The sequence below is a fragment of the Varanus komodoensis genome, unplaced genomic scaffold (genome assembly GCF_004798865.1).
Source record: "Varanus komodoensis strain SLA01 unplaced genomic scaffold, ASM479886v1 scaffold12, whole genome shotgun sequence".
Lineage (NCBI taxonomy): Eukaryota > Metazoa > Chordata > Lepidosauria > Squamata > Varanidae > Varanus > Varanus komodoensis.
In genome coordinates this window covers 22,442,656-22,460,579 of record NW_025335349.1, presented here as the reverse complement: position 1 = coordinate 22,460,579, position 17,924 = coordinate 22,442,656, and the positions used below count along the sequence as shown (strand labels likewise).

The 17,924-nt window shown below is 41.3% G+C and overlaps 1 protein-coding gene across 5 annotated transcripts in view; it reads right to left on the bottom strand.

Annotated features, from left to right (window-relative positions):
- COL14A1 (collagen type XIV alpha 1 chain) overlaps positions 1-17,924 on the bottom strand; it is a 139,542-nt gene that overhangs the window by 57,137 nt on the left and 64,481 nt on the right. For all 5 annotated transcript variants that reach the window (XM_044421842.1, XM_044421845.1, XM_044421841.1 and 2 more), the window contains 12 exons: positions 17,708-17,834; positions 16,306-16,445; positions 15,823-15,955; positions 14,293-14,364; positions 13,857-13,999; positions 10,461-10,590; positions 10,217-10,339; positions 8,779-8,928; positions 6,226-6,342; positions 4,741-4,887; positions 1,674-1,748; positions 374-513 (listed from right to left, as the gene is read on the bottom strand). In XM_044421842.1, coding sequence (XP_044277777.1) covers positions 374-513; positions 1,674-1,748; positions 4,741-4,887; positions 6,226-6,342; positions 8,779-8,928; positions 10,217-10,339; positions 10,461-10,590; positions 13,857-13,999; positions 14,293-14,364; positions 15,823-15,955; positions 16,306-16,445; positions 17,708-17,834 — 1,497 coding nt within the window. The remainder of the gene's footprint in view (positions 1-373; positions 514-1,673; positions 1,749-4,740; positions 4,888-6,225; positions 6,343-8,778; positions 8,929-10,216; positions 10,340-10,460; positions 10,591-13,856; positions 14,000-14,292; positions 14,365-15,822; positions 15,956-16,305; positions 16,446-17,707; positions 17,835-17,924) is intronic.

Genomic DNA, 17,924 nt, shown 5'->3' with positions numbered 1-17,924 from the left:
TGCCTCCTGTACATTTTGAATGCTTGCTGTGTTCCACTGGTGTTAAGAGTCAGGCAAGCACCTTGAGGACTTGAAACCCTCAGCAGACTTACTTAGAGCTAGGTTCCCCAAAAAAGGATGAGACAGATCTTCATCCAGGAAGTGTGATGTTACTGCTATTTCAGGGGCGTGGGAATACCTTACTGAGTCTTCATGTAGGAATTAACACCCTTGGAGAATATGCACCTTTTAATTTACAGAAAAACTCCATCAATAATTAGAACTTATTTTTCTAAAGCATATAAGTAATATGATTTATACAACTCTAGCACATCGCAGTCTATTTAAACAATTGTTCATATATTCATTTATGTTAATCCTCTCTCCTACTCACTTGAGTTCCTTCGGGACCAATCTTATCCAGTGCTCCAACAGTGCTGTACAGAAAGCCAATTATTTTGTTGAAATTGTCATCTCCAATACTCCATGACCCATCCACCAGAAACACAAGGTCGGCCTTTGCAGCTTTGCAAACTAGAGGCATACAAAGTACTTTGTTATCAAAAGGATACAGATACATTCCAAACTAAAATTATAGTTTATTACATTTATAGACTGCTTCATAGATGAAGATTTCATGGGCAGGAAGCTTAGCAAAGATTAAAACATTAAGTAAAATAGAAAGTATAATATAAACACCATTTTACATACGAAATAATCAACAATAAAATATCAGGGCTGGTTAAAACCTTATTATATGCTAGCAGACATTTGGAAATAAAGAGCTGAAAGGCTGAGAATACTGGCAACAAATATCACTGGGGAGAACATAATGGGGGGGGGGGGGGGGGGTGACCAGCAAAAGGGCCTCTCTTTTGCTACTACCTTATTGGTCTTCCTCACAGGCACCTGGGGGAGGGTGCCAGCTGACCCTTGTAATGTATAGTAGATTCATACCAGGTATGAGAGAATCAAACCAGGAGAGACCAGAAGTATTTCAGTCTCAAACCACATAAAGCTTGATAGGGCAGAAGAATTATCTTTAACTGGCCTTGGAAATATACAGGCAATCACATCAAGTGGGCCAGGATTGGTGTTCCGTGGTCATCTCTACTGGTTTCCCCAGCTATCAATCTGGATGGTGCGTTTTGTACAACCTGCAGCTTCCAAGCTGCCTTCAAGGGCAGCCCCATGTAGACCACACTGCAGTACTCCAGTTTGGAGGCTACTGGAGCTTAAATTGCTAACTCCAGTTGTCTCTGTCTAGCTGGGATCTTAGCTAAGCCACAGCCTTGTTCCAAAGCTGATAGAAGACATTCTGTGCCATGGAGGTCAGCTGAGCCTCTAATGATGGCAGAAGAAACTTCAGGCTATGACTTTGCTCCTTCAGGAGAGCAACCCTAACCAGAGAATGCTCCATCTTGTCCAAAGAAACATACCAACAGTCCTTCAGGCTTGTCTGAACTTTCAAGTTTATTGGCCCTAAGTCAGTCCACTACTGGGACAGCCAGGATCTAGACTATCTGCAGTTTCATCTGATGAAGATTAAAAATGCGAAATAGAGTTATCTAACATGTGTGGCCTCAAACTGAGATTCCACTGAGTATCCAAGAGTCCTGGCCTGAAGGGCCAACAACTGTTTGCAAAATGGAAGAAGCACTAAGATTGACATTTTTATTACATCCATTACATACCTTCCTTTGCAGGAGGAATTGTAGGTTGAGGAGTGGTGGTTGAAGGAGTCGGTGGTGGCTGAGTCGGGAATGGCACTACGGAAAGAGATAACAAGAACAAGGCTTAATTATATAATTTTCCCATAGATAGTTTGCCTTTTTACACGAGGCATTTATTGTGTACTCATAAAGATGATGACGATCATGATGATGATGATGTTCTTACATCCTGCCTTTTCGCTTCTTGTGAAAAGCCCAAGGAAGCTTACACAGTCCTCCATCGCCATTCTATCTTCACAACAAATAACCTGTGATGTGGGCTAGGCTGAGAGTGAGTGACTGGCCCAAAGTCACCTGGTGAGCTTCATGGCAAAGTGGGGATTAGAACCTGGATCTCCCAGATTCCCAGTCCAACATGTTAACCACCTGACCACACTGGCTCTAATGGACTCTTGTAGGTCCTTTCACAACATCCTCCTCCCACAAGGCCTCTCCCATGATTTCTACCCATTCCTCCGTCTTCTTTGTTTTTGTTTTGCTATTGAGTGAAGGAGGAAAGTCAGCTATTACATCCAAAATGGAAGGAACTAGGGCAAAAGCCTAGGAAAGCTTTGCAGTTCTGCTATAATGCAGCTGTACCAGGATGGCACGTTACAGCCAGTTAATAGAATAAACAGAAGGACAGAAAAATACAAACCCCCAGAAAGAAGCCCAAGAAAAGGGCAAATTTTCCTTCCACAGTGAAAACAGAAGAAAAATATGACTCTGTGCTACTGAGATTCTGGGAGAACTAAGCAAAAGGTACACGCTGCACCAGATATGCGTAGATGTGTTGGGTTTGCTCATGGATAGTTTGTCGTTGAAGTGCTGAGACCATTCATTTGCAATGTAACACATGTACTTTTATTGCCTATTCAATGGCTATGGTCCAGAATTTCCCCTCCAGGACAAACCATATTCTCATTGTACAGGACATGCTGTATTACAGGTGTGGCAGAACGTATTTTGGGATCGACTGGAAGATTGTTGCAAGATGTGCTGCAGCCTGGTTTCTGACTCCCAACAGTTAAACAAAACAAATAAATCTTCTCCATGGCTTCTTGTATAATCTTGTATAATCTCATTTCTTACCTATGAATGTGAGCATGGTCTGATTGATTCTGACAAGGTTTTGTGCAGTTCTACTGCTTCTTGTCTCCCTATATTGCAGTCTCTGATCTATAGTTACTTGGATGTGGAGATGCATTTGAATATGCAGAGTATCACTCATGGGTTGCAGCTGCTCATGGATTCCACTCCTTTCTACTTTGTCCCTTGCTCTGATTAGCAGACCAGGGTTCTAGTAACCATCAAAGCAGATCACACAAAGACTACTCAACTGGGTTCCTAGAATAACAAGATTCTTTGCTTTGTGAGGCATCCACTGTTATTGTATGGTGTGTCTGTGTTGATGGCAACTAATGGGTGGTGCTGGAGAACAAACCTCCACAAAAACAGAATGTCTAACTCGGTTCTTCCATCATATTTGCTGTAGGTGACTAGGAGGGGCATTTGCCAAGAGGGTATTTATTTACATAGCTTGGGCGGTGAATACATTTTGGAAACTCAGCCAGAGGAATAGTACAGGTGGGGGAACAATTTAGCTTTCTTCTCTCTGCCCACCAGTCTGTTTCTCCACTTCAGGTTTACATATCAGAGACAAATACAGGTTGGGGAATTCTGTGTTGGCTGCCAAATAGTTCTGCCTGGAGATGTCAGTGGTGATGAGCGACACAAGCCCTCCCCAGTCCCACATGGCGTGCTCTGGCCCATTTCTGTTTCTTTTGAAACACTTGCATGGAAGTGTGAAGTGCAGCTTTTAGATGGGTTTTCTTTTCCTTTTCACCACAAAATCTTACAAAAGGCGACAACCAAAAGAGGAGGAGAAGGAGGAGGGAAAAGAAAAGAAAAAAGAAAAGATGAGCATACTTACTTCATAAAACAACTGACTGTGTTCTAGCAACATACTTGACTATCAGCGAAAATGGTGAATACTGAACTTCAATGGACTATTAAGGCTAATTTAAATGACTATGTTAATGACATCATAACTATAGAAAAGGAGACATGATCATAACTGCTAGCTGGAAGATCTTGGTGGGACAGTTTTTGTCCTTCTCCATCTGCATGATTTACATCATGCTGAAAGAGGTGATGCTGGATTGAAAAGTGTGGCGAGATTTGGCCCATAGGATGGCTTATAGTCAGACATGACTGAACAGCTGAACAGAACAGAAATTAAGTTCATTGAGCAAGCGGAATATGCGGGAGGGTTCCTTCATGTTCCTGATTAGCACTGAAGTGATAGTCTTGTTTAAGGTCAGGGAAAAGAATGAATGTAATTAAATACTTAACAACCCTCAATCAAAACATCATCTTAAGACAGCTTGGGGTAATGGGATTGAGGAAGGGGGAAATCTAATAATTTTAGTTATGAAAACTGAAACAGACCACTAAGACACCCAGGAGAAGAGAAAGCTTCCTTTGGTGCTCTTGAGTCAAGAACAGGTGAACATTTGGGTGGCTGTTCCCATTCCAGATCTGACACATACACCCTCCAATCTGGAATCACCAAGGTTAGGCACTGGAGCTAAAGGCCTCTGGTACCAAAGCTTGAAGATACTGCTATGCTGGCCAAGAAGGCCAAGGTCTTCATAGCTTTGTCAAACCTTGTCAATCCAGAGACATCATGAAATATGTGTGAGCCACCCATAGAGCCTAGGGCTAATGGGGAGGCCTACATGTCTAATAAATACATAAATCTGCCTGCCAATCACAGAGGACAATGTTGTATGCCCATGAATCCTTCTGTTCTTGAAGAGGGACCTGTGGCTGGACTGTACAAATTCCCAGGTAGATTACTAGATGCAGTCCCAACCTCTGCTCATTCGGGTCCTGATACCGTTTCCCTGATGCTGTCATATCAGAAGTGGACTGGGTGGAAACTATAAAGAAATTAGATAGGATGGGACCTCTGCCTGCCTCTGAGAAAAGCAACACAAATGGCACTCAGGTGGTACAATATGACAGATGAAGAAAATTCACTTACATGTTGTCTCCATTATGCTAACAGCAGGCCCTTCTATTTCTTGAAGCTGTGTATGAATGCTGATTTTATATTCTGTACCAGGAGTAAGATCAAAGAAGCAGTGTCTGGATGTACCTCCACCAAGTAGTACTTCTCCACTTGTCCCATCTAAATTAGAGAGAGAACCTTTAAAAGATCAGGACTGTCTTGTCATTTTCTTAGATAGATGAAGGCTTGACTGGTGGGGGTGGGGTAAAGACAACATCAGAATAAAATTCTGCCCCCCAAATTTTCAAAACTTAAAACTGGGGGTGAAGGGGTGTTAGAATTAGATTTTCTTTCTATCCTAAGTTTTTGTACCCCCTCCAACAGTCATGTCTCCACATTTCCTTGAACAACATAATAATGCCAATTCCAGGAAGAAAAAGCACGTTTTAAATAATGCATTCTTCTAAGATATGCATGTGGGCATGCTAGCTTGATAGTCCTGCATGCATCTCATGAGTCAGGTCCTAGTCCACAGAAGCATATCTCCAAGTAAATCTGTTACTCTTTAAGGTACTCCCAGTCTTTTTCCTGCTGCTACCTAAATAATCAAACTTAATGAGGAAATGAGAGGACATCTCATTTGTAATCACCATTATTAGCTTCAGTGGTGGATTTTGTGCTACATTTATATGGCCAATAAAAACCTGCAACATCATTTGACTGGAGATGATTCTGGAAATAGTGAAACTAAGGTATATACTAAGGTATATACCAGTGTCTGTATGGAGTCTACAAATGTAGGGATTTCTCCTGTAAGTGTTATCACTGCTTTTCCTGGACTTCCTTTAATGCAAAGAGAGCTGTCCATACATACATCTGCAAACACATGGTGCGCTATCAGAAACTGATGGTTCACTTATGGGAAATTTACCACACCAGGCTTTGTGGCTGACATGCCAGTAGAGGTCACTTACATGAGCAGCATGTCAAGAGTGCAAACTGACTAGCAGAAATGGATACTGCTGATCTTCCCAGTAAATAATGTCCTCTTTATGCAAGCATTCAGAGGGGTGACCTAGGTGCTGATCCTTGTTCCAAGAATGGAGAACAGGTCTCATTTGTGCTGGGCACTCCCTTTATCTCATTGGGTTTTGAGTCAAGCCAAGCCCTGACATTGCAAGTAATCTGGCTGTCTTTGCTACACTTTCAGGGGGGAATAAGCACCAATTTTAAGTCAAAAGTTCATCATCTCTCCACTGATTTAAAATTGCAACAGGCACAATTAATTAAAAAAACAGTTTAAACCACACTGAAGTAAACATGCAAGAGTTTCGGTACAATTTGCAAAGGGGAATTCTTTAGTGGATTGGGCCCATTATTGGCAGGTTGGGTCTGTCCATCATTCTGTTCAAGATGGGTTGAACTTCCTTAGAAATTGCTGTGAGATGACAATGAATATTGATTAAGAATTAGATAACAGCAAATAGTGGACAGGCATTATAGGATGTACTGACTTACCATACAGAGATTCAATCACAACCCTGTATGCAGTTGCGTGCCTGTGCAGTTGCCACTGTACGCACATACTTGTCATGCGAACTTGATAGGCTCCCAGATTTGTCACGCCCAAGTACACTGCAGTGTAGGAAAGAGGCGAAGCATTAACCACAACTGTTAGCTATCAAAAAGCCGCTTTCAGTGGGCACAGGGCATATGTGGTCTATTACTTTGCAATTTTATTTATTGTATTTATATCCTACTTTTTTTAACTTTCAAGGAACTCAAGCTGACTTGCAGAATTCTCCACTTCCTCTCAATCTTATCCTCACCACAACAACCCTGTGAGGTAGGTTGAGTTGAGAGTCTGTGCCTGGCCCAAAGTCATCCAGTTGGCTCCATGGCTGAGAGGAGACTAGAGCCCTGATCTCCTGAGTCCTCTTACCACCCTCTTAACCACTATACTACACTGGCTGCCATCTTGGCTAGCAGACCCCACACACTGTAGTATCACACAGAGCTCTGAAATCAATTTCCCTCTATGGCACCAAATTGGTTTGCTCTGCAGTCTAAGTGGCAAGGCTGCTATCTGCAAAGTACAAGCCCAACTCCTCCCTGGGAATGCAGAACCAGTTGTGTGGTCGCTTGCACTGTGGCCCACATGTTCACCAGAGGCAATTAATGGTTTTATAACTAATCATTATCCTTTCTACATTATAAGCATTAGACACCATTCAAATACTTTAAAAAACCATTTCCTGTCCACAGCCCCACAATCTGTCAGAGCAATCAACAGAAGTGCCAGTAATAGTCACCATTCCTTTTCCATAAGCAAATGCATGAGAAAGAATTTTAGCACAGCCATGGCTGCATGAGAAGGGGCTCTATTCAGTGTATGCAGAAGGATCCAAGTTCAATCCATGGCTTCTGCAGGCAGGCCAAAGAAAAACTACAGTGCAAAATCCTGGGCAGGAACTGCCAATCAGTGTTCAGAAATACTGGGCTAGATAGACCACTGGTCTGGCTTCCCTTAGGCAGCTTCCTATGTCCCTAAGTGAGATTGTTACACCATTTGCTAGTTGGAATATATTCCTGAGTTACCATCCTAATTGCCATAGCTAGCATACCAGAAGTTCACATATTCTCTCCTCCTGCTGCCTAATTTCTCCTGCTCAAATGCCTCCCTTTCTTTCATGCTTTGCTATCAGCTAGCAGTATACCCTACAACATCACTAACTACAGTTAATACTTGACAGAGTTTGAAGCCAAGTCCTGTTGGCATTAGCAACGGGGATACTATGCTGCACCATGATACACCAAACCATGGGAGGGCAGGGGAATTTCTGTAAGAGGGAGAAGCAGCACATTAACCCGCGACACTCCCTTAACATTTCAGGTATGGGGGCGAAATTGATACCTCGAGGACTGCACTGTGCCTCAGAGACATTCGGTATGGTGTCCCCTGTTTCCGAGGTTCCCAATTATCCAGAGGAGGACACAGATTTAGAGAGGCCATAGGTCACTCCACTTTGGTGAGCCTTCAGCATCCTGCCCTGAAGACTAGCTGTTCCATCATCTGACTCTAAGGATGACTCCCTTGAACTTTCTCCTGGCCCTCTGCCATGCAGAAGCAGACAGCAGTCCCTTAAGAACTTCAGTCATTATCTAGAAGTAGTGGAACCACTCAAGACCAGGCGGAGCCAGCCTTCTTAAGGTCTTGGTTCTTGATGAGACAACACTCCTTATGGCAGACCGTTCCAGCTAGAGCTTCGTGCAATGTGCTATCCAAGGTACTGCTTGGTCTCTTGTCCTGCTTAGAGTGAATCAGCAAGTAACAATGTCCACTTCCTCTGAACTTCATGCTTAGTAGGACACAGGGAAGGGTGAAAAGTGATAAGGGGTACAAGTCCCTTGAGATGCCTATACCCTCTGCTCTTCATGATATCAGACAGAACTTCTGTGGTGAAGAATCCCATGGCAAGATGAATGAACTGGAACAATTCAACCTGCTTGCATACTAAGATATTCTTCAGATGCCTTGCTCCAGGTGCAGGTACTTTGTTGGCCTTGAGACACACTGGTAAGCATCAGAAATGTGTGTGTCATGAAGCTTCTTTAGAATATTTACATGCATTCCTTTTAAATTGTATTTTTGAAGATTTATCAGTAAACACTTAAGTTCATTTGATTCATACACCTAGAATAATGCCTATTTTCACAGGTGATTTTAAGATTTTACTTTGTCCAAGTTTTATTGTGCTGATTGGGATGTACACTTGATTTTAATTTTTATATTTTCCACTCTCTGTACCAAATGAACACATGGAGTCTAGCACACATTGTGTATGTCATTTGTGAAAATGACCAAGTTTCATTTATTACATTCCTATACTGCCTAATAGCCAACGCTCCCTGGGTGGTTCATGTCAACAACAGGCAAAAAAAATCCTTTAGAAAGAGCAGATGGGATATTATTCCATCTGAGATTCTGTTCACTACATAATGCTAAGGTTGCTGGTGAATTATGGTCCACGGAGATTAGAAATTGGATAACAAGGATTTGAGTGTTCTTACATGTTTTGGCTACACCCGCTAAGGCATCACTAAATCCCGTTGAGTAAGAAGCAAATACTTTAACACTGTACTCTGTTCCACTAAACAAATTCAAAATGAGGATCGTGTTGATATCATCTCCCACAAAGGTTTCGAGAGCTGGCCCAGGGACTGAAAGAAATGAAATAAGAATACAAATGACTTAAAGAAATGTACCCCTTAAGGTCAAACCACATTTAGCTTTAAGTCTCTATGAAACATAATTCCTGATTTTCGATCAGCAAAGAGCGATACCTTTAAAAGGAGCTGTTTTTCCTATTTGCAAACTGATACAGTCTTTGTTCATTGGCTGAATTTTTCATCTGCCTATTCTGAAAGCTTGAGGCAAGTCATTTTTACATGAAAAACATTTTAGGAGTGACAACAATAATTTCACGTTTAATGGGCTTTAACATGGCATTGCAACACGTTCACAAATGTTACTAGCTCACTTCCATTCTCACTGAATTGCCTGTCCATGTTCCAATAATCCCCTCCCCACAACTTGAACCCAAAAAAGATGCATTTCCCTGTTTCAGTACAAAGCTAGCAGCATGCCATAAGTGAAAAGATGTTGGCAAAGCCAATAACAAAACAACATATGAAGTAAGGCTTTGCTGTATGGATGCAATCCAAAGTGTGCTTGCAAGGGAATTAGTTCCATTAAAACCAGTCAGTTACTTCTGAGCAAAGATGCTCAGGATTGCAATGTCTGCAATGTTAGTCATGTTGCCCAGCAACCATTTTTTGTGTGCAAAATCCTTGCCCATGCCTTAAAAAAACCTAATTTGTCATGGTTAATTTGAGCCTAAATAACCACTTGCTGAAGGCTAGAGGTTTTTGCAAACATCAGATTAAACATTAGAACATGGATGTATGTTCCTCCCTTACAAAAACAACAACAACCCTGCATGCAGAAAACTAGCAGGTCAGGAGAAAGACTTCTAGCCTAGCTTTCTGTCCGATAAGCTTTCTATCTTTGGCAGAAGGATCACTGCCTCAGCAATTATAGGCAGCCTACAAATACATGTAAATAAATAAATAAATAAATAAATCTCATGAGGCCTCAGGTGCAGTTTGGAGCAGAAAAGCCAAGACAAAGCTTTGCCACCTCGCCTGCTGTCTGCGAGACCCATGGTTAGATATTCGTATTATTACATTACATTCATGCCCCACCTTTCTTCGTTTTTTACTTTCACAACAGCTCTGTCAGGTAGGTTAGGCTGAGAGGCCATGACTGGCCTAAAGGCACCCAGTGAGCAACATCACTGAGTGGGGACTCGAACCCAGATCTCCTGAGTCCCAGTCCTGCACTCTAACCACTATACCACACTGACTTTCAGTAGGCAGAGGGTATTCGCATGACTGATTTTCACAAAGCATAAATAAATCTGCATGGGCAGCCGCTTCAGATATTCACCATTCACAGGTTTATATACAATTCTGTATCCCATTGTGAGTGACGGAGGGCCATCCCAGGTGATGCGCAATCTGTTGTACCACTCATCAGAGACTCGCAGGTTCTGTGGAGCAAACAGGGGCACTGAAAGGGAAGCACAGCACAGATTCAATCCTTCTCAGTGTGTCCTGGAGAAATAGCTTTGCCGAAAAGGGAAAGCAGCTGACATCTGGGCCTTTATGGAAACGGAATGCTTTGTACTCACGGGTTTTTCCCGGAACTGACAAACTGGCACCTTCCCCATCAGAATAGATAGGAGTGACCATAACTTTATATTCCGTGTCTGAAAGCAAGGACTGAAGAAGCACATTGTTTTGCCTCGCAGGGACCATTACCTGGACAGGAAAAACAAGAAGGGAAGGAAGGAAGAAACTGAGGGTTCGTTTCTGCATGTCACAGCACATCTGGGCCAGTCTCAGTCCACAGAAAAACAAAGCATGTGGATACTTTGCCACATGGCATTTATTGGGTATCTCATATGCACCATGACTTCTGAATTCGACTTGTGGAAGATTTTAATGCACAAAGGTGTACATGCTTTATCGATCTTGGAAACTGCAGTTAGGCAAAGGGACATTAAACTTTGACATTTTTATTTGTATTGCAGAACTACAGCTCCCAGGGTTCCCTGCAGGAATGACTATTAAACCAGCTAAGTTTGAAGTATAGATACAGCCTTCTTTATGTATAGTTTCACTTTGTCTCCACAAAGATAGCCTGAGCCTTGCATATGCTGTAATACATGCAGGTTCCCTCTTAGCATCACAAATAGCCTGATGGGTCCACCTAGAAAGAAAGGATTTGTGCTTTAAAATGACCCACATCCACAGACACACTCTTACCATTTAATTGCTTGATATTAATATGCTAGACTGTGCAAATTCAAGGGACTACGTTAAACAGTGAAAAGCAGGGAATAACTATGACTATTTAGAAATAATAAAGAAAAAATAACAAGAAACAAGGCTTGGGATAAGTAGAGCTTAGGGACAATGCTCCAAACAACCTTGATTAGTCCTAAGGACTAAAGTGGAATAATTATGGTATTGCAGTCAAAAAACCTTCTATGTTTAGGGTTCAGAAGCTTTACAACAAGAGCTTTCAAATGATGTCCCAGAAGGAAGTTGGGGTGAAGAGATCAGTAAAGATGTGTGTGCTTCTCTGAAGGAAAACGCGTACGCCATTTCTGATCTTTCCTGCAATTGACAGCCAAAGTGGAGTGTTGAGAGCATTCTTGGAACTGTTCTCTATTTATGGGGTTGGTGGTGAGCCTGAGCAAGCCGTGGCAGGCATCCTGTGTAAATATGGCTCAGAATTGTCTGCCACAAGCGAGGATTTTGCGGCAGCCACTCAAGGGTTTGTTGGCATTTGAGGCAATACAAAATGTGTTTTCCGAAGGTAGAACTTTAAAAAAAAAAATCACTTTGGAAGATGACAAGAGAGTTAAGTGGTATCATATGTGACTGCCAAGGAAGGAAGAATGCTCTGGCCATCAGGGTTTCATGAAACTGCATTCCAACGAATGTCATGACTGCAAATGCTTGCCACATGCAGTGTAACCACAGCAAAAGCGACAGCTGCTTAGCATACAATACCAATTAGCAGAGATTAGCTGTATCAGACATCTGGAGCACACCAGCATATCCAAAAGGAGGGCCTTCTCCACACACAGCATTTGTCATGTGCTTGGGAACTGTCACTCACAGACATTTAGATGCTTATTCTATTGGTTTAACATCCTCCTCCTTTGGGGCTTATCCCATTTGTTGTGGCAGAGTGTAGCAGACAGATTAACAGCTGGGACTTGCATGTACAAATACAGAAGAGCAGTTCTGGTCTGCCTGCACTGGTTACCTGAGTGCTCCTGGTCCCAGTTCAAGGTGCTGGTTTTGACCCAAAAAGCCTTACATGGCTAAGGACCGCAATAACTGTGGGAGTGCCTCTACCAAGTACAATCTACCAGGACACTATGCTCAGCCTCTGGGCCTTTCTTTGAGTGCTCACTCCAAGGGAAGTGCAGAGGGTGGTCACGGGGGGAAGGGGGCTTTCTCTGTGGTGGCCCCCTGCTTTTGGAATAACCTCAGTTAAGATGGCCCTCTATGCCAATACTTTTAATGACTTTTAAAGACTTATTTAGATACCCAGGGGCTTGAGGGGCTTGCCCATCCCAGGTCTTTTACTGAATCTTTCCTTGTTACTGTTTGGTTTTAGGTGTTTCAACTTTTTCATGTATTTCTGATTGTATATATTTTATTGTATTCTATTAACTGTTTTATGGACTGTTGAAAACTTCCCAAAGAGCTTCAGTTGAGAAGCAGTATAGAAATGAAAATAAGAACTACAACAGCAGCATCCATTTTTGCATCTCTCTTTTTAGAGTGAGAATAGTAAGGTATTACATGTTAGGGGTGCAATAAACTGGAATGAAGGTTCCTGTAATTCAGCAATTGCATTAGACTGTGGTGCCACCTTGTGTTTGTCAATGCAACATACAGGAAGGCAGAGAAACAAAACTTCCAAAAACAAAAGAAAACAAAAGCACAATGAAACAACAACACAACAACAACATCAACAAAACCCTTGCCAAAGAAGATGGAAGAAGTCTCCATGAAGCTGCAGAATAAATAAATATCTTATGCAGAAAAGGGAAGCGCAAATGCTAAGTCCACTAAAGGAAACAAACTGAAATGTCATCTTTGCAAAGGTTAGTGATACCCACATCCTTCCTTCCTTTCTTTTTTTTCTCCTATTTAAAAAATTGACAAAAGCCACACAGAAGATCTTCTGCAGCACTCTCCTCATCAACCTGGTGCCTTCTAGATGTGTTGGACTGCAGTTCCCATAATCCCCACCCAGCAGGAATCTGCAGCACTTCCCATTTTGACATGAAAGATTGCATTTAAAAAGCATCATTTGCTACCCAAACTCATAACAGCGGTAACAGTTTTAAGTGGAATGTCCAATAGCTTACAAGGAGAAATTGTCAATGAACTCCCCTTTTGACATTTTTACTGATAAAGAGCACTAAGAAATGCAGATACAATTAGAAGGTTACAAGAAGCAGCATTCTGCCAAAGCAGTAATTTAAAAAAAAAGACTGAGAGCTCCAGCAGAATGTAGAATTTTACCAAACAAGGCACTGATCAAGTTACACTGATGCTCAAAGTGGGAAAGAAAAACTTATGTGTTACACATTTCTTTGTTTTCATAAACAGAGCTAAGCCAACATTTTTGAATTTGACTTGCGTACACTGGAATTAGCATCTCTGTCAGTTTTCAAATCCTGTTCTTCCTGTTTCTGGGATCGTACAGGATGCATTCTGACAACCAATTTTCTTATCATGCAGTAGCATATTACAAGGCCATGGGGTTTGATCCTGAATACCTCCCTCTGTCAAATGCTATGCATACAGATCACACTGCATGAACATATAGATAAACCAACACCATAAGCAAGATTATGCACCCATTATTTAGCTTATAGACGACCATCAACACTGATTGAGTCATTTATGGCAAGGGAGTCCTTTATCAGTTTGTTATGAAATTATCTTTAAGTGCCCAAGCTCAGCCAAACAAAAACTATGCCCTCAGTTCTCACCACTTCCTCATCGCGATCGCCGCTGGCCGCAAGGTAGGTCACCCTGTACCGACGAACATCATAATCTGAAATGTCCCATTTTACTCTTAAGCTTGAGGTAGTTTCCTCATCAATAGCCAGATTTCTTATTCCAATTCGAAAGACTGAAATAATATTAAACATTTTAAATCACTTAAAATATTTATTTATTTATTAAAACATTTCTATGCCGCCCCTTGCCGAAGCCTCGGGGCGGCTCACAGCACAAAATAAAATACAATAAAATATTACTTTGGAAATATGTATGCATTGTTTTAACTACAAACAGCTTTTAAAAATCCACTAGGCATTAAAGCTCAATAATCCTGAGAATATAAAAAGCATAATATTTATAAGTAACTTTATGAAACAAATCTCTTTTTTACTGTATTTTTCATCGCTTTATATAGTTTTATACCTGCTGTTGTAGGGCGGGAAGTTGTAGTACTAGTAGTGGTTATCGTAGTCAATTCAGTAGTTGCCATTTCAACTGAAAAAAGCAATAGGAATAATTTCATACATTATCTCATTTTAGAGACGGTTCTGATAAATGTCTTGTGTACATCCAGTCACTGACTATTGTTAATATCATTCTTCTTTACCAATCCCTTTTTCACCTTTATCTCACACATCAACTTGACATTAACAGTTATATTCCAAACTTCTTTATACAATTCAATTAACTGGAGATCTCCTTTCTCCTTCCAATTCTTTGTTATTATCAAATTTATTATTAATTGTTTAATGTTCCACTTCCTTTTCTTGTCACAAAACATTAGCAACAATGATATTTCAGGATATAATTCAATTTTTAAGTTCAATATTCTACTAATCTCCTTAAAATCATTACCCAGAATTTCTCAATATTTTCACATTCCCACCACATATGGAAAAAGGTACCTGTATTTTGTCCACATCTCCAACATATACGCACCATTTTTCTGCAACCATTCTCTAGTCCAGTCTTCCAAGTGCATAACATTAAACCAAGTTAATGCTCCTTTCCCAAGTAATGCCATTATCCTTTCCTTATTATCCATTTCCTCCATTCAATCTTTTACCCTGTTTATTTTTCTTTTAATACCTTTCTTAAACTACCCCTCAAATTTTCTGGAAATCCTCTAATCTCTGTAATTGGGGCCATTGCTGAGGTGATTGGCATAAATTCTTCCCTATACTTCTCCCAAATTCATATCAATTTTTTAAAAAAGGTATTTTCTGTTCTTTTTGCATTCTTCTTATCTTCTTGTTTTAAAATATGTTTAAAAAAGATCCCCCAATTTCTTGATGTTCCATCTCTGTCCATATTATCTCATCTGCTCGTAAAATAATATTTGGAATACATCTTAATTGATTCACTTCATAGTATGATGTAATATTCGGAATATATAATCCTCCCTCTTTTTGTGATTTATATCATCTTCTTACAAATCCTTGCTTTCCTATCTCCATTACAGAATTTCTTAATCATATTTTGCCAATCTTCCAACTCTTTCCCTAATAGTCTAACTGGCAACATCCCAAATAAAAAAATTAATCTTAGGTAAAATTTTCATTTTACAAACCACTATTCTCCCAAGCCTCAATAATCCTATTTTCCTGCCAGTCACCATCACTCAAAAATAAAATGTTCTTGTTGCGGAATGCACAGGATCAAGAAGACACAACAGTCATGAACTGACATTGAACTGGAGACTAGATGAATGGGAAGAACCTCAGCGCCGGATACTTTGGTCAATGCAGGAAGGAATGATGGATGGCATTATTATCATTAGCTCAGTGCTGCTATTTGATGGGAGGCAAGCATTGAGCCATTTCCAGGCTTGGCCAGGATGCACCAGGGATTAGGCAGTGTTTCCAGACAATCTTGGGCCATGGCACCTCTTCTTCTAGGAAGCATGCATTAGAATCAAGGGGTGTGGGGAGATTGCCACCTTTCCTGACTTACTTGTGGTTCCAAGTGCAGCAACAATATCACTTTCACTGTCATCATCAAAGATGGCCAACAAGGACACCTCATACTCTGTATTAGGTAGCAAGCCTTCAATCAGGTGAGTATCCACCTCTCCACTTAACACAATCTTAAACAGAAGGAGGAATAGATACAAAGGCAGGTTATTCAACTGCGGTGCTCACCGAGATGAACTTCAAAATGAAGAGCATCAGATTAGAGAATTACAGTGCCAACCGTAAATGCATCTCATGAGATTCGCCCAGCTACTCACATTGCTTCCTACCTTAACGACATTCACAAACATTGTTGGTTCTCTGGGGTCTTACTAAAAATGAATTAAAAATCAGTCATACTATTCCAGCATTGGCCAGCCAGGCCTGAGAGATATCATGCTTCTTTCGTTCTACATATGCAGATCATCACATCGTGTTCCCCACTAGTAGGGCAAGATCTTGTATGAAAGACCAGAACAATCACCTCTTCCGCTTCTTCCCCACCCAGTGGAATCCATGCCAGCCTATAAAGGGCAACATCAGCAGACGGAGGCTTCCAGCTGACCCTGAAGCTATCTGTAGATACTTCATCTATTTCCAAATACTGAGGTGATGGCACTTTTTCTAAAAGACAAAATAACACAGGGAAGATACATGAGATCTGTCTGTTTCCCATGATGACCTTCCAATTCTGTGATGATTCTATGAAACAGAAGCACAAAGGTTGCGAGCTCACCAATATTAGAAAGTTTATTTTTTGCACAGGTGATAGGAGCAGCTCCGGGGGGTGATAGTGGAGCAAGTGATCAGGGCCTCAGACATGGGAACAACTCCAGCCAGCCTGAGGACCAAATCCGCTGCTCCAGAGTTCGGGGTTTTTTTTATTCAAAAAACCCGATATTTTTTGAATGGGTGGCCTCAACCTGCCTCAGCCCCAATCACCACCGAGATGATGCCCATAAGAGCTTCTCGGGAATGGAATTTGGCTGGAATTTGGCCCTTAGGCTGAAAGAAGTTAAAATCTCTGCAGTGGTTTAGTCATCCTGCCTGAACCTGAGGTGATGGGAATGGCAGGTCAATGTATCTGGAAGGCACCAGATTGAAAAAAGCTGAGCAAAACCAACTACTACACCAGCATCAGCCACTATTGCCAAATGATGAGAAGTAATGACTTAGCAAGCCATTCTGCAGGAGGCGAATGTGCTGAGAAGGAACATGGTGGAAAGCAAGATGAGGGCAAGATGGATTTTGCTCTGCCCTGTTGTGGGAAGTTCTTTCTGACAGAACACTGGCAAAGCCCTAAATGTCTGACATGTCCTGCTAGACTATTTAAACCTATGAACCAGGAACCTCTCAGTTCAGACTGTAATCAGGGGTCTTAATCAACTGTTTAAAGGACAGGGCACATAATGCGCATTATTAGCACATTTGCTTTATTGCATCCTTTTTAAAGGCAAAACAAGGCAAGAGAAGAAAAGACCCCCACTGAGTGATTCCCTTATTTCTTCTCTGATTTGTAACGGCAATGTGTTTTGTGGTCAAAGAAATCAACGCAACCAAATGTTGAAAACTGGCACTTCTTAAAGGCATGGGGATGATGTGGATTCATCTAAATTATTTGTTCAGTGAAGCCTGAAACACTTAACTTGCCTTAAATGTCTTTCTCTTTCTTTCTATAGCATAATTAGACAAAATGTTCATTTGCATTTGTTTTAATATGAAGCTTCCAAACTGGCAGGGGAATGAAAAGTGGGTGGGGGGAAACACTCCTTTTCTTGAACATAAAAACTGTGGAAGGAGAATGCTGTAATCACATTACTTTCCAGAAAAGAAAGGGAGTATCATAGCTAGACTTGGAAAGCATTCAAAAATGCAGCCAGACTTACTTGTGGTAAAGCTGCCTGTAAGCGGATCTGATTGGCCTTCCTCATAAATGGAGAAAATAGCGATGGTGTATTCTGTGAGGGATGTGAGACTCTTCAGGGTGTGGGTGGAGACACGACCAACCTCTTCCTGCAGGATAAAAGATGACTGATGATTAGAAAGCAAGGTGGCGAGCCTCCATCGGGATGTCAAAAATAGGCTTGCTTCAAGCTAGTGGTT